This window comes from Sceloporus occidentalis, unplaced genomic scaffold (assembly GCF_023333645.1).
Source record: "Sceloporus occidentalis isolate IW3139 unplaced genomic scaffold, rSceOcc1.0.p SCAF_123, whole genome shotgun sequence".
Taxonomy (NCBI): Eukaryota; Metazoa; Chordata; class Lepidosauria; order Squamata; family Phrynosomatidae; genus Sceloporus; species Sceloporus occidentalis.
In genome coordinates, this window is record NW_028317103.1 from 2875642 (window position 1) to 2900706 (window position 25065).

The window sequence follows — 25065 nt, forward strand, 5'->3', positions numbered from 1 at the left end:
TGACTGATGTAGGATGCTGAAAACTATAATGTGAGATAGTTTATGCTTAATACATTTGTTGAAAATTATATTTTCTGAAAACTTTTATTCATATCCTTTTGAGTGCCAGCCTTGATGGAAGAATGAGAAAACATTTATTGTGCAAAGCCTGCACATTTGAGTGCATTACTGTACAGCACAATAACTCTGACAGTATTATGCTATGAATATGTTTTGCTTTCTCTTTTTATATTCATATTAATTGGAATATTGGAAGTCTGACTGCATCAACATAGTATTTTATTTAAGGTTGTAAATAGTCTCAACCAAATTCTCTGGTAGATTGTACTGAGCGCACAAATTAACACTTTAATGTGTATACACTTTTTTATGTGATAAGGGAGTCACCTGTGATTAACTGTGTAGGTAGTGTAGAGTATGTAGCACATATTTCTTTTGTATTAAATACATTTTTATTTGATTACGTTACATGCTGAAATTTCATTTAATTAATTAAAATAGTCTTATTTTATGTATTTATTTATTAGATATTAAATCCCTGATATGTGTGATATGGCTAAGAAATATGTTTCTCTATTCAGATTGTAACATTGTATTGTTACAATGAAGGCTAATTGCATGTTAAATTTTCAAAGTACAAAGTTACGTAGATGGATGGATTTTTTTCTGTAACTCCAGGGAAGTAATTTGGTAGTAAGTAGAATAGAATTTTTCTTGAAGATTCAAAGTATTGCAGAGATAGAGTGCTCCATGTGTGTCAGGACTAGGTAGTGAATCTAGTTGAAGTTTACATTGCAAATAAAAAAACTGAGATTACAGTATCTGTACATATGCAATAATTTCCCCGGGGCAATCCAAAGTGAACAGTAAACCATAAACAAACCTGAGTGAGAATATTCGTAGTAACAGTTCAATGCTATTAAATAATTGTAAAACAGAGCAATATAAGAAAATAATTATGTGTTCAATATTAGTATAGATTACAAAAATTCCTTTAGCTTTCTATGGGAAATGTCAAGTTTAAAGCCTTTCATTGTATACATTTTGGAGAACTCTAACATACACATATCTTTGTTATCTCATTCTGCTGGAAACTCCCTACTGAACTATTACATCTGTTGCAAAAATTTAAGGGGTAGTAGAAGTATTATTAAACACTCATCTACAGACACCAGACAAGCCAGAAGGCTTGCTTTTCCCTCAGAAATCTCATGGTGCTTTCACAACCACAAGGGATTTCCATCACCTTTTACCCACCATAACTTATGTAATGATATTTCTTAGTTACCCCAAGCCTCAACTTTTAAGCCAGTATCACAACCTCATGCTGACGAGTCCCATGAAGGACGAAACAGCTGTCCATGAGTGGTGATCTGGCTATTGTACCTCTTCCTGAGTTTTGTCTAAAGGCTGTCTTGTACAGCGGGCAGTTACTTTCAAGGAATCCATGTATAAAGTGGATATAGAGGCAAAGGTGATAATTGTTAACCTTATTTGCATGTGCCTACCCAGAATCCCTTGTGGTTTTGAAAGCACCATGAGATTTCTGAGGGAAAAGCAAGCCTTCTGGCTTGTCTGGTGTCTGTAGATGAGTGTTTAATAATACTTCTACTACCCCTTAAATTTTAGTGGAAGGGTTTCCATCACCTTTTACCCACCATAACTTATGTAATGATATTTCTTAGTTACCCCAAGCCTCAACTTTTAAGCCAGTATCACAACCTCATGCTGACGAGTCCCATGAAGGACGAAACAGCTGTCCATGAGTGGTGATCTGGCTATTGTACCTCTTCCTGAGTTTTGTCTAAAGGCTGTCTTGTACAGCGGGCAGTTACTTTCAAGGAATCCATGTATAAAGTGGATATAGAGGCAAAGGTGATAATTGTTAACCTTATTTGCATGTGTCTACCCAGAATCCCTTGTGGTTGTGAAAGCACCATGAGATTTCTGAGGGAAAAGCAAGCCTTCTGGCTTGTCTGGTGTCTGTAGATGAGTGTTTAATAATACTTCTACTACCCCTTAAATTTTAGTGGAAGGGTTTCCATCACCTTTACCCACCATAACTTATGTAATGATTTATCTGTTGCAAAAAAAGGGTGATTTGGCATCACACTAAAGTGTTATAACCAAATCACAAAAAATATAGATATTTGAATTATAATGTTTACCTTACACCCGAGCCCTGTTTTTATATAAAATGCCTATAGGAGAACATTTAGCATTGATTTCAGTGCATTTTGCTGTATGCAAATCAGTGGAATTAGAAATGAGATTTACTTCAGTACACCTCCTTCATATCATGGACTCCTACTGACTGTGAACTAGCATGTGAAAAAGTAGTTTCCATAACTTTATATGTTGGTGCTTCTGATCAAAATGTATTGGACACCCTTTGATAAAAAAAAACAACAAACATACAAAGAATTTCCATGAAAGTTATGTTCTAACTATACATTGTTAATTTATAATAAGGATGCTTACAAACTACTCTACAAAACATAAATGCAAAAAAAAAAACAGAAGCTCTGCGACAGTAGAAATAAAAGTAGAAATAAATTGTTACAAAATTGTTTTAACAAAACAAAGTAATGTAGTCCATTATGAACAAAATCTAACTTTTATTTGGTATATAAAAATGTGTACAAAATGGACAACTTTGACATCAAAGATTAGGAGGGACTTTGGCTATTTATATTTAATCTTGCTCCTAGCCTCAGTTGCCCCTGACAAAGCAGAGCTTTATAGCGAACCTTTACACACATTTCCCCAAAAAATACCAAAACAAGCCAAAAAACCTTACAACAACTTACTAAGTGTTTGGCCACACCGGTAACAAGAATTTGTTAAACATATCAGCTTAGTTTTGCAACAAACATTTTTCCGCTGATCATCATGGTTTTTTTTAACCTTTTTACAATTGTCAGCCTTAGCATTTGAAAATATGCCTCTGTCACAGGTGTGTACCTAGAGTATTTGGCACCCAGGGCAGATTTTGTATGTGGCACCCCCCCCCCCCAATTTGTAAACTGTATTCCAACTAGAAAAAAATAGAAATCTGACAAAATAAATTATTAACTTATAAATAAATTAAGTAACTTTAAATAACTGCCCCGCCCCAAAAAAGACTGCCTGTCCCATTTCAGCCACTAAACACTCACTCATTCATTCACTCATTCACTCTCCCACACCCCCTTACCTCTCTTGCAGATTTTAAACAGTTCAAACTATGTCAACAGTTAAAAAAAATACAAAAGCTAATCTGGTTGTAAGAGTTTTGTAAAACGCTTAGTCCCCAAATTACATTGACAACTAGAAAAACATAGATTATCTTTCACGCTTTTAACTCAAACAACTTTTGGGTACAACACCCTTATAAATTCACAGATTGTTTTTCAGCAATATGTTAAATGAATAAGCATCACCCTAGCTGAGATATCCATGCACCGAAAATCTAATGATATTTACTAACTACACCCAATGTGAGATCCACCTCCATACAACCCACTCAATGCAGGAACGCTAGAAACACACTTCAAGGCCTTTGTCTAAGATTAAGTGAGTACTGATCATCGGGCTCTAAGGCTGAGTATGGAGGAATGTGTCTTAATGGAGCCCCCTGGTTAGGTCCAACCAGGGCACTCAACATCTTATAGGGAGTTACACTTTTGACACATACTGTTTTAGGGCTAGTAATTGCACCATGGATACTCAGACCCTTCTTTTGTACCTTTTATATTTCTCACCCTGGCTTCGTCTGTGGCTGGTCAGTGGTAGAAACGTTTTTATGACACCAGCCATTAGCTGGGGCTTTAATGGGCCATTTTTCCGCAGTATTTTTTGCACAAGTCACTTTTTAGTTTTTGGAAGGCTTGAGTGAGTTTATGCATGTTTAACATTGTTGGGGGATGTGGGTTAACCTTTTGGCTCCAGTGACTGGCCCCCCGAATGCCAGCACACTCCAAAAAGATGTGTTGCTCCAGACAGCCCCCAGTTCCAAATGGCAGACCTGCTAAGGTTTATTTACTGAACATTACAGAGTGGAATTAAGAATTTGTCTAAGTGGAACAGCGCCTTTAACACCAAACATTTACGGATGCGTAAAACAAAGCAAATGGTGGTCTTTGATGGTTTAACGATAAACTGCCACTATTTGTAAATAGTTAAATGTATTCTTGAGAATTCTGTAAATGCATTAAAACATAATGGAGTGTGTTCCCTTGCAACGTGTTTCTATGGGAACATGATAATTAGAGTACAAAACCTTTGTCAGTAAGAAAGTGAATGTTACAATGCCTGTAACCAGTCCCTAATTAAAACCTTTTCTCCTTTTTTACTGATTCATTAGGGTACATTGTGATTTTAATAAACAAGCATTGTAGCATGGCAGACTCAGTGAGGCACCTGCTATTTCACTACAGTTACTCCTTAAAAGCTCAGAAACCTAGGGACCAACTTTAACCCCTTAAGGACAATGGGCGGCCCCTAAACCCATTGAAAACAATGCATTTTGAACCCGTACGTGTACGGCTTTGTCATTAAGGGGTTAAAAAAAATCAGAATCACAATAAACTGCTGTGCTTCTATGGGAATTCGCCATATGTGCAGGCATTATAATATTTAAAAGGGATTATCAATTTTACAGGGTCATCCTCATCACGTAGCTGGCTTCATCAAGTTCCGCCCTTGCCCTGATACACCTTAGATGCCTTCCCATTTGTGTCTTTGTGCCTAGTCCTTGTGCTTCAATATCTTTAGTGGCGTCTCCTAGCGTCATTCTGTACATGGTTAGGCATCCTGGTCACATCTGACGTTTCATGCACAGTCAACTATTTAAACAAGAAGTGGAGTGTGCATCATCATCCGTGTAGAGATCCAGTTACACAGTAATGTTTGTGTGCATTCTCTCTCAATATTGATTTCTTGGTTTTATATCAGCATGATTTTGATTTAACATCACCTGTCCCAATCCGTGGCTTCTATTTAATTCCAATTGCTTGCCATGACATTTTGTCCTGTATTTGGAGTTAGGTTTTACCTCTTGGCATTTTGATTCTAGAGTGAACCCTTTAAAAAGGTAACCAGAAAAAAAATACCACCAAAGAAGCACAGTAAAAAAAGCATAAAAATAACGAGAACAAATAATGATTATTCACATTAAAGTAAAAAATAAAGTTTCTTCCATTGCATGCAGTGAATTTTAATGTAAAATCTAGGATCAATCCACTTTAAAGAGGATCTGCCACTTGAATGTGCGAGAGAAGGAAAGAACTTCATGACAGGAAATAATACCAGCTCTGCCACAGGCCACCAACTAATTCATGGTTCGTGGGGTGAACAATAGAGCTATGCAACTATTTCCTATAAATACAAATTATTTACAGATTTTCAAACTTTCAAGTTTTCTTAATATTTGGTAATATTTTTCAACAAAGGGATTCTGGTAAAGAGGAAAAGCTCATCATCTTATGTGGTTCACAATGTGACATGTCCACACATCACACTATGTAGAAAAGGTGATTTTCTCCTCAATTTGTCACAGAAACCTCTTACATTGGTAGGGTGCAGTTAGTTTTAATGTAGAATGATATATGTTAGTCTTTACCAAAAAGGTAAAGGGGTTCTTCTTCTTACAGACATGCAATTTGGTCCCTGATTTAACTAGCTGACTTTCAAAAGCATGTTTTCTTCCAACCACTTTAGGATACTACTCAGAATAGACAAATAGGAAATCTTCAAGCTGCTGCCAGACTTATCTTCCTCACCCATCTTTTACTAAAACCTCTCCTCTCTGCCAGTCTCTTTACTAGTTGACTGTGCGCTTCAGGATTAATTAAAAAATTCTGGGTCTTACTTTCAAAGCTCTTGATCACCTCCTAAGCACTTTTAAAATGGGCGTCCACCGCCATACAGTGTATGGTGGAAGTTGATGCCCGAGAAGGGTCACACATGGCCCCTGATGCCGATCTCTGTTGTTGCTGAATGCCTCGACATTAACCCATGCAATGCTGCAATGGGGTCATACACAATTGCGGCATTGAAGGGGTTAACATGCCACGATCGCTCTTAATTGAGCAATCGGGAAGTAGGGAAGGGTTGGGGCTGGTCTCCACACTCATGTGGAGACCGAAGAATCCTTTCTCCCTGTCCCTGAAGCTGCCTCTGGCAGCTGGGACACAATCGCCGTAAACCGGCCACAGCAGCAGAGCCTCGTACAAAACGGGTATTAACCAATAAATGCTGCGATCATTGCAAGGGTTAACGCTGCACTGACGCTCTCGTGGAGCGAGCAGGTACCAGGGAGATGTTGTGTCAGGTCTCCACAAGATTGCCGGTTTGCTGACGATTGCATTTTGAGCCTACAGAATCGCTCCGTGGGAGTGATCAAAGGCTTGGGGGGGCTGTGCTGGTCTGCCCAGACGCCTGGGCAGACAGCAGCAGCAGCGCCCCGCGATCACCACGATCAAGGTCTGCAGGTACCATGTAACCATGGCATACCAGGCACGTCTGGGTCTTGAAGGGGTTAAAGTAACACGTAGTTACAGAGTAGAATGCATTCTTCTTTAAGGGGGTGTTATGGACATTAAATTGTCCCTTTAAATGCACGGTTACGTTCTGTTCGAAAAGGAAACATTTTTTCCAATATACGTATATAAACAACAAATTACACTGCAACCTGAGTTTTTAGAACTGGTGTTCTTTTTTGTAGTGGAAATACCCATGAACACAACAGTGGCTCTTACAGGAAAGTCTAGTAGTACTGTAACTGACTGGTTTAATATGTGCCAATTGGTGTGTGGAGCCATTGTTTCTCATCGTGCACAAGGTAAGATGGTTGGCACAGACGTTAACCCCATCCAAATTTATGATGCAAGATTTGCTGGTCGATGGAAATATGATTGTGGAAGGATGCTAAATGGTAATAACTCTCCTCTTTGTAAAGAGTTTTTTTAAAAAAACAGAAATCATGGATGTAAATGGGAGTGAGGGACACAGTTTGATTTCACAGTATTTTGTGCTCACTCACCTCAGTCAGGACATAACCCCATTCTTAGCATTGTCCTACAAATTTGGGACTAGCTACACATGCACTAATACCAGGAAAAAACTGAGGCATTTCTACAATTCTACATTGTATGAAGAGAAGGTAAATTAATGAGATATATGGTATGGTGAGTCCTGAAAAAAATATTTGGCCTGACGTCCATTTTTACCCATGATATGTGCACACAACCCTAATTCAAAAACCCTAATTCAAAAACCCTAATTCAAAAACCCTAATTCATGTCTTATGTCACTTTAGGTGCAGCATTTACTGGGGATAGACAGAATATGCTATAAACTATAAAGTGTGGCCCTAAACAGGCGAACGTGTGTGAGGGCAATCATTACGCCCACTGTTGTACCTCCAAAACACATTTCAGACATATGCCACAGCTTCTTTGAATTTGTGTATTTGTTTATACCCAGGCACATAGATTTCTGTTTCAAAGACTTTTCTAGCTTTACTGGAATCATATATCACTATTGGCACAAAGATGACAAGGTGTAAAGCTGTCAGTGAATGAGGATATGTACGTCAACACAGGTGGCTTAGTAGATGATCTATTATTAGAAAGATCACAAACTGTCAAGGAATCAAGAAATCAAGCTGTTTGTGAAAGGGCACACAGGTGTGAAAAAATGCTGTAAAGTAAGAATGCTTTCAAAAATAGACATGTTAATAGTTTATTTTATCATTTAACTAAATGCAAAGAGTGCAGAAGAAAAAGGTTAATCAAATCAATATTGGACCACCCTTTGCCTAAATCAATTCTTATAGGTACACATGCACAACGTCAGGGATTTTGTAGGTATATAGTTAGATGTATGATGAATCAATTATACCAAACAGGTGCTATTGATTATGAATTTCTTATGTACAGTATCTCACAAAACTGAGTACACCCCTCACATTTTTGTAAATATTTTATTATATCTTTTCATGTGACAACACTCAAGAAAAGACACTCTGCTACAATGTAAAGTAGTGTGTGTACAGCCTGTATAACAGTGTAAATTAGCTGTCCCCTCAAAATAACTCAAAATTGGCAACAAAAGTGAGTACACCCCTAAGTGGGCCCAAAGTGTCAATATTTTGGGTGGCCACCATTATTTGCTAGCACTACCTTAACCCTCTTGGGCATGGAGTTCACCAGAGCTTCACAGGTTGCCACTGGAGTCCTCTTCCACCCCTTCAATGACCACATCACAGAGTTGGTGGATGTTAGAGACCTTGCACTCCACCACCTTCCATTTGAGGATGCCCGACAGATGCTCAATAGGGTTTAAGTCTGGAGACATGCTTGGCCAGTCCATCACCTTTACCCTCAGCTTCTTTAGCAAGGCAGTGGTCAACTTGGAGGTATGTTTGGGGTCATTATCATGTAGGAATAACCCCCCCCCCAGTCTCTGAAGGGAGGGGATCATGCTCTGCTTCAGCGTGTCACAGTACATATTGGCATTCATGATTCCCTCATTGAACTGTAGCTCCCCAGTGCCGGCAGCACTCATGCAGGCCCAGACCATAACACTCCCACCACCATGCTTGACTGTAGGCAAGACACACTTGTCTTTATACTCCTCACCTGGTTGCCGCTACACACGCCATCTGAACTAATCGGACCACAGTACATGGTTCCAGTAATCCATGCCCTTAGTCTGCTTGTCTTCAGCAAACTGTTTGCGGGCTTTCTTGTGCATCATCTTTAGAAGAGGCTTCCTTCTGGGATGACAGCCATCCAGACCAATTTGTTGCAGTGTGCAGCATATGGTCTGATCACTGACAGACTGACCCCCCCACACCTTCAACATCTGCAGCAATGCTGGCAGCACTCATACGTCTATTTGCCAAAGACAACCTCTGGATATGATGGTGAGCACATGCACTCAACTTCCTTGGTAGACCATTGCGAGGCCTGTTCTGAGTGGAACCTGTCCTGTGAAACTGCTGTATGGTCTTGCTCACCGTGCTGCAGCTCAGTTTCAGGGTCTTGGCAATCTTCTTATAGCCTAGGCCATCTTTATGTAGAGCAACAATTCTTTTTTTTCCAGATCCTCAGAGAGGTCTTTGCCATGAGGTGCCATGTTGAACTTCCAATAACTAGCATGAGAGAGTGTGAGAGCGATAACACCAAATTTAACACACCTGCTCCACATTCACACCTGAGACCTTGTAACACTAACAAATCACATGACATCGGGGAGGGGAAATGGCAAGGTCTCTCCCAGGCAGAAGACACACAGGGGTTTCCAGATGTTCTTTCCGATTTCTTTTTAAAAAAAACAACAAAGAAACTGGCAATTTTGAGGACCGTATATGCAGTAGTCAGCCAGCAGATGAAAGACACATCATGCTTACGTCCCTTCACAATGAGTAGATATCCATCAGTGCCATCGGCTCAGCATTGGTATACTCATCTACTGTCTGGAGAAGTCTGGTCAGAAATGGTCAGGAGGTGCTCTGGACTGATTGGCCCCAAATTTATTCTGCACCATGACAACGACCTCAAACATACAGGCAAAGCCATTAAACTATCTTCAGCGTAAAGAAGAACAAGGATTCTTGAAAGTAATGTTATGGCCTCCGCAGAGCCCTGATCTCAACATCTCAAGCCCTTTTTTTTTTTTAAAGCCGAGAAGAGAGAGGGCGCCCCTCTCTCTCTCCTCTGCGAGCCCTCTAGCTCGGTGCCGGCTTGTAATGTTGAGCCCCGGAAGATGACGTAATTTCCGGCGCTCAGCATTACAAGCCGGCACCGAGACCGAGCAGGGAGACTCGCCACAGGACTGCTGAAAGGTAAGTACGGGGGAGGGGGGGGTAAGGGTAGATAATGGGGGGGTGGCATTTAAAACTTCGCCCCAGGCGGCATTTTGACTTGGGCCGGCCCTGGTTAGGGGCCTCATTCCAAAAATCTAATTAGCCTCTGGGCCTGCCCATTTAGCTGTACTTTGACACAAAAATCTCGTCATGGACTCCTTGCTACTGTGGGTGATGACAGTCGGGTCGTGGCTGTGCATGTCCTCATGCTCTGCAGCAGGACACAATGGGTCTGGGGGGCTTGCGACCCTGGAAGCTCCCCAGGACAACACTCTGGGGGTGGGAGAATTCCAGGAGCTATTGACCCTCCAGCAAGACTTTCCCACTATCCTTAACCAGAAAGCAGAAAGAGTATACACTCTTTCCCCTTCTTTACCTGATTTTGTAGGCACTGCAGATCTCCCTTACCCAGACACAGTGGGGGAAAAAAGCTACCAATGCTCTATTAGCTATGTGATCCAGGAGATGTCCTACAAACTCTTCGTAAATTGGTAGGTGTCCCCTTCCGTGATCCACCACTACCACTCAGACACACCAGACTCATGCTGGAGATGTGGTGCCTCTCAGGGCTCCCTGACCACATCTGGTGGCATTGTCCTCGGATAACGCCATTCTGGTTGCAGATTGATCCTTCCAAAATTCACAGACAAACTTACTGCATTTACACCTGTTTTTTTTGTGGATGCTCATAAAAATTTACTTGGAAAACATTCTCCACTGAACTGGACAGTAGAACCCCAAGGTATTAAATGTAGTCCCATCTCTATTCGAAAGGGAATGCCTCCCTAGTGTATGTTTCTAGATAATGTGGAAGATGTATCTCCAATGCCTGTGATTTTGCTGTGTTGATTTTATGGTATGAAACTTCACTATATTTAGTGAGAACAGTCATTAAGTTTGGTAGTGAAGCTGGGGAAGGGTTTGTTATAACTGCATTCAAATTAGGGTGGCAAAAATGTCTAGCATTTGCCTCTTTGAAACCAAGACCTTCTATAGCACTTACCTCCATAGATTGTATTATCAAGGTAGCTAATGGCGCTAATGCTAAAATACATAGAAGTGGGGACAATGGACAACCTTACCATGAAATAGTGCAAACCCTAAATAAAACTCCTCAATTCATAACTTTTCCTGTAAGGGCTGTATACAGTGCAAAAATCATTTTATGAAAAAATGAGGAAAGGTGAATATTGTCAATGCTGTCCTTAAATATACCCAATAGAGCCAGTTGAAGAGCATCTCTGTGTCTAGAGAAAGCAGTACCATTGGAATCTTTAACTGATGGGCCAAATGAATCAAATCTAAATTTTCTATGTTGTATGAATGGATTATATAGATGAATATGGTTTTAAAATAAAGCCCTACTTACCTTAAAAAAACATATATAATTAGTGCGGGTACACTAAATGAGAAAAAATTTGGTTGAACAAGGACATAACAGAAATGTAGTAAATACTGTTGTCCACAAGTGTAAAAATGCCTTAGTCCTGAAGGGGTTAAATGAGTTTTAAACTAGACGTTATTCAAATTTGTTATGTACTGAGCAGAGCCTTGATAACTATTCAAGATATTTTCATTAACGTTGGTAACCAAAGATATTTATTTAGGGGAATTCTGACACTTTTTATCCCCTTAAGGACCGGGCTCGTTTTTTCTTTTTGTACCCTGTGGGACCGAGGCTGTTTTAATACTTTTGTGGTGCTTGTGTTCAGCTGTAATTTTCTCCTCACCCATTTAGTGTACCCACATAAGTTATATATTGTTTTTTTCAGGAGAAGATGGGCTTTCTTCAGATGCCATTATTTTGATCGGATCATCTTATTTACTATAAAAAAAAAAAAAAAAACTTGGTGAAAAATTGAAAAAAAAACAAATTTTATGACTTTTATTTGAAAAATCTTTTACTCACCTAAAAAAGCAAGTAAAAAAACTAGCTAAATAGATTCTACTACTTGTCCTGAGTTTAGAAATACCCAATGTTTTTATGTTTTTTTGCTGTTTTTTGTAAGTTATAGGGCAATAAGTACAAGCAGCGTTTTATGATTTCCAAATCTTTTTTAACAAATCTAGTCAGTCTGCCTCCATCTCCTCTTTGGAACATCTTTGAAGCCGGTTAACTCAATTTAACCCATTCAAACCATATATTTTTGAAAACTAGACACCCCAGGGTATTCCAAATGCTGTTATTTTAACCCTTTCCATGCACCAATTATACAACTACACTTTGTCAAACTTTGTAATAGTAATTTTTTTTTATTTTTTTCACACAAATTGTACTTTAGTTATAGATATACAGGTTCTGGTATATGTCACTGCCAAACAACACCCCAATGTGTGTTCAGGAACATCTCCTGAGTGCAGTGATACCCGACATGCATGGGTTTGTCGTGTTGTTTGAGATTTAAAATGCCACATTTGGGAAGTGCGCTTTTTTTCTCCATTTTGGTCAGTCTGTACCTATGCCCTATCTTTGATCTCGGCCACTCCAATTTATCCCATCAGCCATTTTTTTTTATATTAGACACCCCTTGGGTATTTGAAGTGCTTTTATTTTAACTCTTTGTTGATATTTTTGAAAAATCTTAGCACTTGCTCAAAATAATAAACTTTATTTTTTATTTTATTTTATTTTTTTAATACTTTTTTTTTATATTTTTTTACACATTTTGCTGGTACTGGATGGTTCATCTAGTGACATCACTGCATAATTATTTTTAAATGTTAGCACATTTTTTTTTTTCCCATTTTTTTTTTTTTTTTAATATCACATTGTGATTAGAAAGCTGGGCTCCATTGACTTGCATGGTTGAGTGCAGTACCTGTATTCAACCTGCAAGTGGAGCCAGAGTTCTCTAGAGGGTCTGGAGACCGTCTAGCGAACTCTTTCTTCTTTATTGTTTTTTTTCCCGGGCCGCCGCCATCTTGCTGATGGCGAAGATCACCGGCAGCTGCGGCTGTGACCGCTCTCCGGAGCGGTCACAGCCCACCCAGAGGTAAGAGTAAGTTAAGTTTAGGAGGCGATCGTTGATCGCCTCCTAAACGCTTTTAAAACGGGCGTCCCCGGGGAGGGGCCAGACATGGCCCCCAATGCCGATCTCGGCCTTGCTGAATGCCTCGACATCGAGGCATTACAGTAACGCCGTTTAAGCGAAGAAAGTGATCGTTGATCACTTTCTAAGCTTATTTAATTTTTTGACGGTTCAGGACCGTCAAAGGTCGTTAAGCGACCGTTTTTCCATGACGGTCCTGAACCGGCAAAGGTCGTTAAGGGGTTATGCCAATCGCTTCAAAACATTGTGGTAAAAAAAATGTTTTCTTTGATTTTTTACATATTGCAGTATTGTAGTAGATGTCTTGTACAGAGTTCCAAACAAACTCAAAATCCGCATTATCATCCACGTTCCATTTGACACAGTATAGTTTCAAGTTATTCTCATGTAAACTCCATATTGCATGCTCAGTTGGAACTGAGGTTGTTATGGAAACTAGGGCAGTACAGAACTGAGGAAATGACCCTCCTCCCAGCAATCCTTGGGATGTTGACATGTGAGCCTATGAGAAGTGGAGAGCTCAGAGTAGTGCTCAGAGCATGGGAAGGCGCCTTTAGGGAAGGTTCTTTCTGGTAAGCTTACCAACTGATATAGTCCCAAACTAAAGACTTTGATGTTGCACCATCCCAGTAGGATTTCTACTAGAAATATAAGCTTATCACTGTGCAGAAAAGCCAGCTACACAAATCCCAGCTTGGAGTTAAAGACGGTCCAAGCCTATACCTACAAAGGCCTCACGTTCCAGTATTTTGGGCATCATGTTTGTGCTGAGGAGCTGAGTTCCAGTGTCAGGATATCCACTTGAGTATATGCTGGCTGCCCCTGATAAGCAGGATGGACACCTGAGAGGCTGTCAGAGGTAGGCAGACATCAAAGGCTTCCATTTTGTGAAAGAGCAAAATAACCAGAGAATGATATCCAGACAGACACCCTCCTTTACTGCAGACAGAGGCACTGTACACAAGTCCCAACCAGTCCCTTCTCAACCCTGCACTAACTATCCCCTTTAGTACCAGGGGTTTTTCGTACTCAAATACCAGAGCTTTTTTGCCATTTTTGTCAGTTTATTTTCCTTTCCTGTTTCGTGAACGGTTTAACCATGTAAACTACATTATTTTTTAAGAAGAGATACCATAATTACATGATTAGCTGAAAAATTAGTAGGAGTAATTTAGTAAAAACTAGAGAAAATTGGAGAAAAACAAATTTTTCATTTAAATTGACAGAAAAAGTGTAACAATTAAAGTGCCCTTTGTTTGGAAATGCCTCGGTTATATAGAATTTCCAGCAGTTATGGGTACATATAAGGTGTACATTATGGTTTCAATCGTAGCAATAACTTCCTGTGCTTCTTTCACCAACACTTCTGTGTTGCTTAGGATTTTTGCACATATTATATGTTATGGCAGAGATATGTAGCCAGACGGGTTCAGCTGCCTCTCCAGATTATGTAAATACCCCACATGCATAGGGCTTTTGTTTTTTTCTGGACATTACAGGGCCCAAGCTGGAACATGCCTATTACCATTGCCAAACATGATATTTTGTCGACTTGTGCATTTGGATTCGTATGAATTGCAAATTTACGGAATTTTGTCCGACATTCGGGGGTCCACATTCACTCACACTCGCTTACTCTCTCACACTCTCTAAATATTTCCTTACCTTCCCTGCCAACCACTTCCGCTTCTGCCGAATGCCTGAATGGGATATATATTGCTTGAAATGCAGCCTACCATTAGAAAGGTCAAGGGACTTACCAACTGAGACATTCTTCTCGGGTTGTACATTTCTGAAGATGTATTAGAAGTTATTTTTTTAAATGGGCCTTAACTTAAAGAATCGGTCAAATTGTAGGTGACCTCTAGGGGGCATTGGATATTGTCATTATAAAATGAAGATCAAAATATCTGGCCCTGATCATAATACAGGAGAAGGAGAAAAATGCATCTGTGCTTCAATCAGAGTGTTTGGTGTTTTGTTTTTTATAATTCCTATTATAAGGATCAAGGCTCAGAATTTCATAGGTGTGCGAGGTTTGACATCTGCTCACTTGGTTAGCTGCCAGACACTCGGCAGCATATATATTAGTTTGAGCTGTTATTAGGTCAAAAAAAGTATTTGAAAAAAAGGTATTGGCTGACTGGCATAAATATCACATCTGAAGCCCGGAGATGCAATAAATGGGAGATTTCATGCTCTAACATATTTGGGGGTACCCAACATTGGTCAGGGACAGGTCTAATACACCTCAATCTAGGAGGTGGAACACTGACACTAGATACTTTCAGAGTATTTTCTCACTCCCCAATTTACACTGCCTACCCAATTCCGCCTAGTCACCCACCAAACTACTCTAACAATATACTACATATATATTTTTTGCCTTCCTTAAAACCCTCTACAGTATAAACAATTCCCTCTAACCATCCACCAAACTTACCTAACACTAAACTTGACTAAAAACCAATATATTTTTCATCTATCTATATATACACCGATCAGCCATAATAACCACCTGCCTAATATTGTGTAGGTCCCCCTTTTGCTGCCAGAACAGCCCTGACCTGTCGGGCATGGACTACACTAGACCGCTGAAGGTGTGCTTTAGTATCTGCGTGTTTCAACTATTCCATAGCTATTCTTTTATGAATTAAAGTCAGGGGCATAACTAGAAACCATAGGGCCCAGGACTTGTTTATACTTTGTGTTACTCATTCCCGTTTTCCAACCTCTAGTGGCCACCCTTGTCACTCTGAACCACTCTGAAGTGATTATCAGGTCCAGCTGCTTCATATCACCTGATCAAGCCAGGCTTTATAAACCTGTCCAGCCCTTCAGTCTGGGCCTTGACATTAATGTTAGAGGACTACCTGTTTTGATTCCTGATCTGCTCCTGTTTTGGTTCCTGATCTGCTCCTGTTTTGGTTCCTGTATTATTCCTGAGTTGCGGCCAGCGCCCCGCTAGTGGACTCCCAAGTCGAGTGCCCTGCATCTGGGCTCCCTGGTTAAGTGCCCTGCAAGTGGGCTTCCTGCCGTGTGCCCTGCAAGTGGGCTTCCTGCCGTGTGCCCTGTCCAGTGGGCAACCTGCCGTGTGCCCTGTCCAGTGGGCAACCTGCCGTGTGTGCCCCGACCAGGGGGCTTCCTGCCGTGTGTGCCCCGACCAGGGGGCTTCCTGCCGTGTGTGCCCCAACCAGAGGGCTTCCTGCCGTGTGTGCCCCAACCAGAGGGCTTCCTGCCGTGTGTGCCCCAACCAGAGGGCTTCCTGCCGTGTGTGCCCCAACCAGAGGGCTTCCTGCCAAGTGACTTTCCTTGTTTATATATTGTTGTACCATCATATGCAATACAACTCTTAATCCGCATCTTCTGTCTTTGATTTATTTCCTGCGCCTGTCTGTACCAACCCCAAGCCATCATGCATCGTGGGGTACAGACAGAGCCCCTCGTATCCCCTGCACCTGGGCTCCTATTAGACCTGATCACCCGGTCCGTGACAGAGGGATACCTCATCAAAATACGCAAGAAAGGGAACCTCAGCAACTGTGCCGACTATAGAGGAACCATACTCCTGTCGGTGACAGGCAAGGTCTACAACTGGATCCTCCTAGAGAGAATGAAGGATGTGGTTGATCCATGTGCCATTAAGGATGCTTGTTGTCACCCTTTCTTTCCCTCCTCATCATCAATTGGATTATGAAGACATCCAACAGAAAGATCAGAAACCGAATCCAGTTGGCATTGTACACCCAGTTTCATGACCTGATGTTTGCTGATGACCTTGCACTTCTTTCACATAGCAAACAGCAGACACAAGAGAAGACCAACGTAGTTGCTGCCAAACCATTGCAGGTTGGTCTCAACATCCACAAGGACGAGGACACGACCCTCAAGATAAACTCCATCAGCAAAGACCTAGTCACACTGAATGAAAGCCCTCAGGAAGAAGTTCAGTCTTTCACCTACCTGGGTAGCATCATTGACCAGAGTGAAATTGATTTAGGCGTAATGCAAGTATTGACAAACAAGAGCCGCCTTCTTACAGCTCAAGAACATCTGGAGCGCCAGAGAGCTGTCTTTGGACAACACCGATTCAATTACAATGTGAAGTCAATCCTACTTTATGCAGCTAAAAACTTGAGAACAACCAAAACTACCCCCAGGAAGGTCCAGACCTTGATCAACCAGTAAGGTCCAGACCTTAGAAGGATCATCAGCAACACCAATCTTTGGGAGAGAACTTGCCAAATCTTGGTAGAGGAAGAAATCCAGAAGAGAAGAAGGGGCTGGATATGGATAAGGCACACTATATGCAAGCTGCCAACCAACACAACCAGACAGGTGAAACCCTCAAGGAAGGCGGAAGAGAGAGTTTTGAAGAATCACAATGCTACCTCAAGGCTGACACTAAACAGATGGGCTACATATGGAACCAGCTATAGAAAATGGCCCAAGACTAAGGACTTTAGCAACCCATGCCCTGGCCGGGATGACAGGCGTAAGTAAGTAAGTATGTGTTGTAACTGAGCTAGGAACCTACAAAAAGTCAAGTTATATGTTAATTTGCACACGTTTAGTTATGATAATCGGTAAAATATTGTAAGCTTGCGAGCAGGGCCCTCTTTACTTAATGTGTGGATTCATCTTAGTTTGTTGGTTCAACTTTTTTCATACCCTTTGAGTATTGTATGCTTTGGTTGAAAAATGATTTCCGCTTAATCAATGAAAATTGAATAACAATCCCATTTATGACCTCATATCATTACATCAGCCAGAATTTAGTGAAAATTCAAGCTGCTTTAGGCTAGGTTTCCACTTGTTTTTTTTTTGCTAAAAACGCCCATAAAAACGCCAATAGCGCCACCTGGCGTTTTTTTAGTGAAAAAACGCTGCAGCCAGATGTTAGCTGTTCTTCAATAGGAAATCGCAGAATGCCATATCCACTTGGCGTTTTTTTGTTTGGCGTTTTTTCAGTCCTCTTTGGCGTTTTTTTGCTTTTTTGGGCTCTGTGGCAGGTTTTCAAAATCGCAGCATGTTGAGCATGTTGGCGTTTTTTGCAAGGAAATCTTGGCGTTTTTCTCCAATAGAAGTCAATGGGAGAGAAAAACGCCATGAAAAAGCTATGTGGGTTTTTTGCCTTGGCGTTTTTTATGGCGTTTTTTTCCACAGTTACAATGCAGAGGATGGACCCAGTATCTGTGTGTCCTATGAGAAATAGGCTGGAAACAAACAGTTTCACACAAAACAAAGTTCATATTGAATTTTACACCATTTGGACCAAACATGCCATTACAAACAAACATACCCAACTCGACCCTGCGTGCCAAAAGCAACAGCAAACAATTTGCAGCATCATTTGGGGCCAATCTTCCTAGAGGAGCAGACATTCGGAATAAAGCAGGCCTTACAAACCACAGAAAAGAGACAAAAGGGTCCGCCGGGGCGTTTAAGTAGAACTCTACCAAGTAAAGGACATCAGGAGGGGGCAGATACTTGCCATTTATCCTAATCCCTTTTAGCTGGGTGAAACTTCTAACTTGTAAAGGCTGGAAAAACTGCCTAAGGTCAAAAAAAGCAATTTCCACAGAAAGGCTAAAACGCAAGAAAAAACTCCAGAATAAAACGCCAAAACGCAAGAAAATGCAGTGGCAGTTTTCTTGGCGTTTTTCATCAAGAAAAAAAACGCAGGACACAAACCCAAGTGGAAACCTAGCCTTATGCATTTAAGTAATTATGTAATCAATGTCCTTAAGTGCAAAATGGATAAGACTGCTTGCCTTGATATCTTCCTTTGCTCTAAACCGTTTACCATTTCATACATAACCTGTGTTCAATAAAGCTTTACCTAGAACTTTCATTCAGCTGTTCGCAAAGAAAGTGTTGTTTTATCCCCCCTGACTTGTTTATACTAGCATATTTCACTGCAAAGAATACTATATTAACAAGCTAATAGCTTGCAAGCTGCAATATATTACAAGGTAGGCATTTAACCAAACATTTCATGACTTTTAATGTCATTAGTGATGAATCATGTGGTTGAAGGTACCATTACTGGTTTATGGCAGAGTGCCAATGTACTCAATGATCTGTAATACCACTTTGTTGCGAGCAATGCAGCACTGCTAACAAATTGGATATCAATGATTTCATCTATTATAAGGTAGACTAAATAAAATGTTATTGCATAAAATAAAAACATAGCCCCTTTCTGCTTATTTTATAAAAAAATGGCAATTTAAATTGAATTTGATGAATCAAGAGGGAAATATCTGGAAGAGAAAATATGCACTAGTACTTTAGAAATTGTTTCAGGTACTACTAATTGCTTTCAAAAACAACCCTAAACTTTACCTAAATAACGTTTACCTATGTTTGTTTTGCCTAAACTAGCAAATATGTGTTCGAGTTGATATTTTGATTAGACAGCAAACATGTCAAGGATTCAGATCTAGTCTTGGAGAAGGCTGGCAACTTTTATCCAAAGGTAAAGCATATACACCTAAAGTTTGATAGTAAGAACACCTTACTTAGGCATGTTATAGTAGAAATACATGTTTAAAGAAAAGACTGCATGCCTACTGTCCACTCAGCTCCCTGACTTTACTAAGTATGCAAAGCTACATCAAAAATTACTATGGAAATAGATCTGTGGAGGTTAGGGCACAAAATATCAAAGACCAGCAGGAGGAAGTGAGTATCGGCAGGTAAGTAAAGGGGCTTCATTCAGTTAATCTTTTACGAGGACCATTATACTTTTAATCTAAACAAGGCGTGCTTCTATATTTTTCAGCAGTTTTCAGGTGTATATATCTTTCATAGGTTATGCTTACACTAATGTAAATATGATAGCAAAATAGATTGCCATAACACAATTTAATGGTTTTAAATATGGAAATCATTTTTCTGTCCAATAGCCTACATGTGAAGCACATATACTTTCTTTCCCCTTAATAATACTGCGGAAACCTATATGTCGATATTATTATTAGCTAGATTGCAAACTCACGGGCAGGGTCATAAACTGCTGTAGTGTCTGTATACGTGTGTGTGTGTTTTAATGTTCTTGATAACCACAAACATAAATTGTACAGCGCTGCAAAACATTCTGGGACTTAAGAAATAAAGGTTAATAATAAAATAGCCATGTTCTTTTCATTCATATCATTTAATAACCCTTATGTCCTAGCATGTTAGCATGTTAAATGCTGTAAGTCACAACACTCTGACTCATTTAAATTATTTATTTAGAATTTCCCAAACCAAGGAAAGGGATGGCACGGGGAGGAGGAGATTGCTCCCTAGGCTGCTCTGATTTAAAGATTTTGGAGCACTACCTTAAGCTCTATTGAGTTGAGTTACTTGCGTTCCCACATACAGACGAAGATTTTAGAATAAGGGCTTCAGAAATAAATTACTCACTGAATCCTTTCTATGTCCCTCTTATGTTTTATGCATAATATTGGGCCACTTAGCTAAAAGTGTCCCCCAGGCTGAAAGGTACCAGAGCCCCCCCCCCTAAACATATTCTGATGTGGAGTCCATGTTCAAATTTTACATGATCTAGTGGAAAGACCAGAATACCTGACTTATTATGGTGGACCGGTACTCTTCATACACCCATCCATCCTGGCATGGTTTGAGAGGCAACTGGCCAAGGCTGTGGTTGTTGAAAGAGGACAGTGGATCAGTACAGCTTACAGATACGGTGGTGATATTCCATTTGACATCGTACATGTGACATTGGCTTTGGTCTGTTCTTTCTGCATGCCTCCAAGGTACAGTAAAGTTCCTTTCTTCATGTGGACTCCAGTCACATCCCTTGCTTATTTCTTCCACCTCTCGATTTCTGCACCAATAGCTTTCCGGTATTTGTCCAAGAAATACTATCCCCACAAATGAGAAGGCAAATGTTATTCCCGTCAGGCATAGTAAAACAAACACTCTCTTCTGGTAGCGTCCAAACTCACCAGCTTCCTTCAACACTTCATCAAAGGTTGGCATGGTCTCCAACGACAAGCTGGAATTTGCTTAGATGCCCAATTCCCTCAAAAATAGTACTTCAAGTAGAGTGCTTAGAATTGGTAAAATGGTGGTGAGCTGTAAATTTAGTGTTATTTTGAAACTGAGCTGAAACAGCACTGGTGGGATCTTAGACAGGTGCTATAAAAGATGTAAAAAAGCCAAACTTTCCTGAAAACTTCTTGGAGAATATAGAAAGGACGAATTTGTTGTTTCTTTTGTTCTCTCACTTAACTTAAGCAGTCCTTAATCTATGACTTGTCATGGAGTAAAGTTTTTGAAGTTAATGAAAGGTGTTGCAGTAGTCCAAAGCCGAATATATCTGTGTGTCTGACTCCCAGCTAAGAAGAGCTTAGAGTGCAAGAGGGAGGAGAAAGGACAGCCAGAATCAGCTTGCACAAGGCAGGGGAGAGGGGCGGGAACTCTCATTCTCTGGAGCTCACAATTCTCTGCACAAAATAAAGAATATCTTTCAAAGGAAGAGAGTGTTGATTTATTGGCTGTTTAACTTATACTTGAAATGTACTTAAAATGTGATGTAAAATGTATGTTAGGAAATCAGAGAAATGAGGCACTACTGTTGCTTGCAATATAAATAGCTGTAACTTATCCAAGGTTAGATGTTCTTTCAGCCAACCATCTATAAAGCAATACCATTGCAGTGTTACATTGTTTTAATGTGTTAATGAGTACTTTAAAAAAGGTATATATATATATATATATATATATATATATTTCTTAATGTATCCATACCTATTGTACCCCAATCAGTAGACTACATTACTTATTGACAGCATTTATTATACCTCCCTTTTACGGTAAACGGTAACATAAATAATGTAAATAAACCAATTATGCACTTAATAAGTATTTACACTGCTCAAAATAATAAAGGGAACACTTAAACAACACAATGTAACTCGAAGTCAATCACACTTCTGTGAAATCACACTGTCCACTCAGGAAGCAACACTGATAGACAATCAATTTCACATGCTGTTGTGTAAATGGAACAGACAACAGGTGGAAATTATAGGCAATTAGCAAGACACCCCCAATAAAGGAGTGGTTCTGCAGGTGGTGACCACAGACCCCTTCTCAGTTCCTATGTTTCCTGGATGATGTTTTGGTTACTTTTGAATGCTGGCGGTGCTTTCACTCTAGTGGTAGCATGAGACGGAGTCTACAACCCACATAAGTGGCTCAGGTAGTGCAGCTCATCCAAGATGGCACATAAATGCGAGCTGTGGCAAGAAGGTTTGCTGTGTCTGTCAGTGTAGTGTCCAGAGCATGGAGGCGCTACCAGGAGACAGGCCAGTACATCAGGAGACGTGGAGGAGGCCTTAGGAGGGCAACAACCCAGCAGCAGGACCACTACCTCCACCTTTGTGCAAGGAGGAGCCCTGCAAAATGACCTCCAGCAGGCCACAAATGTGCATGTGTCCACTCAAACAGTCAGAAACAGACTCCATGAGGGTGGTATAAGGGCCTGACGTCCACAGGTGGGGGTTGTGCTGATAACCCAACACCGTGCAGGACGTTTGGCATTTGCTAGAGAACACCAGGATTGGCATATTCGCTAACCCTGATACCCTTGAAATATTTACCCTTTAATAGCCCATTGTAACGATTCTTTGTAGTGACTTGCCAAAAGTGTTACCCAAATGGCTCTAACTAAGTGCTCTTTCAACTAAATGGAATGAGAATCTTCACCTTTTGAGGTACATTTCCACTTGTGGTCAATCGGGGAAATTCTTGATCTATTTATGGTATTACTTGGCATCTCAGGGTGATGGCCAGTGCAAAGTATCTTGTGATGCCTTGAAGAGACCAGTACTTCGTAACAATCACAAGCTTTCTGGTTGGAACAAATACTTTCCAGCCAGAATTTTGCAGTGAACAAGACCACCCTCCCACAAGGAAGAAACCCCACCTGATCAAACAGCCGCATGCAAAGACATTACACAACTAGCCTGGTACAGCCTGTACCAGCAATCCTAGTGGTAAAGTGGAAAGATGACTAAATATGAGTGGCTTAAAAGTTGACATGAATCTGCTCTTTGTTACTATTTAAAATGTAAGTTGTGATTTTTGTGTAACATAGTACATACCAAATGTTGCTATAAAAAAAAAATGTATGGCTGCTTTTGATATTTCGAATGTCTTATGTGTTGTGCAAATCTCTGTTAAATTTTACCAAGATTACTTTCACACAGTACTAATACAGTGCAGTAGATGATTGCAACACCTACACCAGAATTTAGGCAAACTAGTGCAAAAAAAAACAAAAAAAAAACGCAAAAGCCCTAGAGCTCAAACTGCCCTTGGGAAACAGAAAACATTAAACTGCTTAATACGGTGAATTTTCGTATGTGCTTTATTGACGCATACATATCTGTAAACAAAATATGTATATTTGGGTGTAAAAAAAATGTATTGTTGTTAGAGATCGTTTTAAGGCCATGTTTCTCCTGAAATGTAGGATTGGCAAATACAATACTTGAATAGGTATAAACCTGGCAAGTATACCACAATAATAAATGTAATTAAATTGATATGTTGCCTTAAGCCAACTCATTTTAGTTCAGCAAATACCTTTATTTGGGAAGGAAAATCTAAACAAGGAATTCAACCTGAGTCTTGTCCAAACATTCATTGAAGTTCTATTAATAAAACATAAATTATACTGAAAAAAGATTCTTGGTTTCTAAATTGTTTGTTACAGTGTATTTGTTCTTTTGGTAATTTATTATAACCTAACATCAGCTCTCCTTTCCAAGTTAAGAATAACCTGATTTGCTGTCATACAAGAGAATTTGGCTTCATCCCATATACAAAACACATTCTCTTTCCAAAGGGGAACTCCACTTTTGTAGCTAAAGGCAAAGGAAACACTTTTCTTCATTGGGTACAACCTTCAGGCATTTATAAAATGGGCTTGATTTGGTTAACCATACAAATGTTAAATGATTAAATGATAGGTGCCAGTATTGCAAGGGTTATTTATAAACTGCCTTTAACAGTGCTGGCATTTAAAAGGTTATTTTAAAACACTTGTTTACTGCGATAATCCTTAATAAGAATATTTTACATAGCGTATGTCACTTAGGGTTTTCACCAATAAACATGATTCTGGCATTAAGCCCAGATAAGTGACATTTTCATAATCGGGGGAAAAGCTTGTCACTTTGAAGTTGGTACAAAATATACATACCTTAAGTCTCAAATCAAAATCCTGTTAAAGGGTCAGTTTAGTGTCCCTGACACCCCCAATACAGAATAATGCACATTAATGCACATTAAAAGACTTTGTGAGTACTTTAATATGCATTCTTTAAAAACGACAAAAAACATTTAATTAAAGCACACACAGCTGCTGCAGCAGCTGCCCTCCTCTGCCATGGTCTGACTATTTTTGCCACTGGCTGCACTTTCCACACTTGCAGCCTTACCCAAACCAGTGCTGGAGCTGATTAGAGATGAGTCTATCATGTGCATGGCATTTTCTTGGGGGATGGGGAATCTTTTCAATCTGTTGCAAAATGGCCAACACAAAAATTTAGAGAGCGCACAGCAATCATATGCATTAACAGGGGTGTAACAAAAGACCTCAGGGCCTAGGTGCGAAAAATGGGCCGCCCCCCCCAACAGTTGGTGCCATCATTGCCCCCAAACAACTTGTCTGTGCCTTCTTTGCCCCTTGCTCCCCTCGAACATACACTCTAGCACACATATGTAAATATACTTACACAAATTACACACACTCATCCTCACTAACACGCACTCCATCTCACCCCACTTACACATCCATGCTCTCTCTCACACACACACACACACAATTACACATCCATGCTCACACACGCACACAATTACACATCCAGGAAGCCTCGGTTTCACCATGGGGTCACGTGATGTAAAGTGACCCCCTATATGCTCTTGTCTCCCTGTGCCAGTTCAAAATACTGTGGTGCTGTCCAGGTTGGAAGGTCCCTTTCTAAAATATTTTGAATCGGTACGAGGGGATATGAACAAGGGAATTACCCCTGCAGTAATGCCAGTGTTCATTAGTGTGCGTTATTTTCAAAATAAAGCCTACAGATGAGGCTAGGCTAGATGAGACACTCACAAAGGTTGAAAAAGATGACT

General features: G+C 40.2%; 1 protein-coding gene across 1 annotated transcript in view; it reads right to left on the reverse strand.

Annotated features, from left to right (window-relative positions):
* The window catches only part of LOC149282104 (solute carrier family 22 member 3-like), a 79866-nt gene extending 58965 nt beyond the window's left edge, over window positions 1-20901 (reverse strand). The window contains exon 1 of the mRNA XM_089498634.1: window positions 20482-20901. Coding sequence (XP_089354760.1) covers window positions 20482-20901 — 420 coding nt within the window. The remainder of the gene's footprint in view (window positions 1-20481) is intronic.
* Window positions 20902-25065: the final 4164 nt, after the last annotated feature.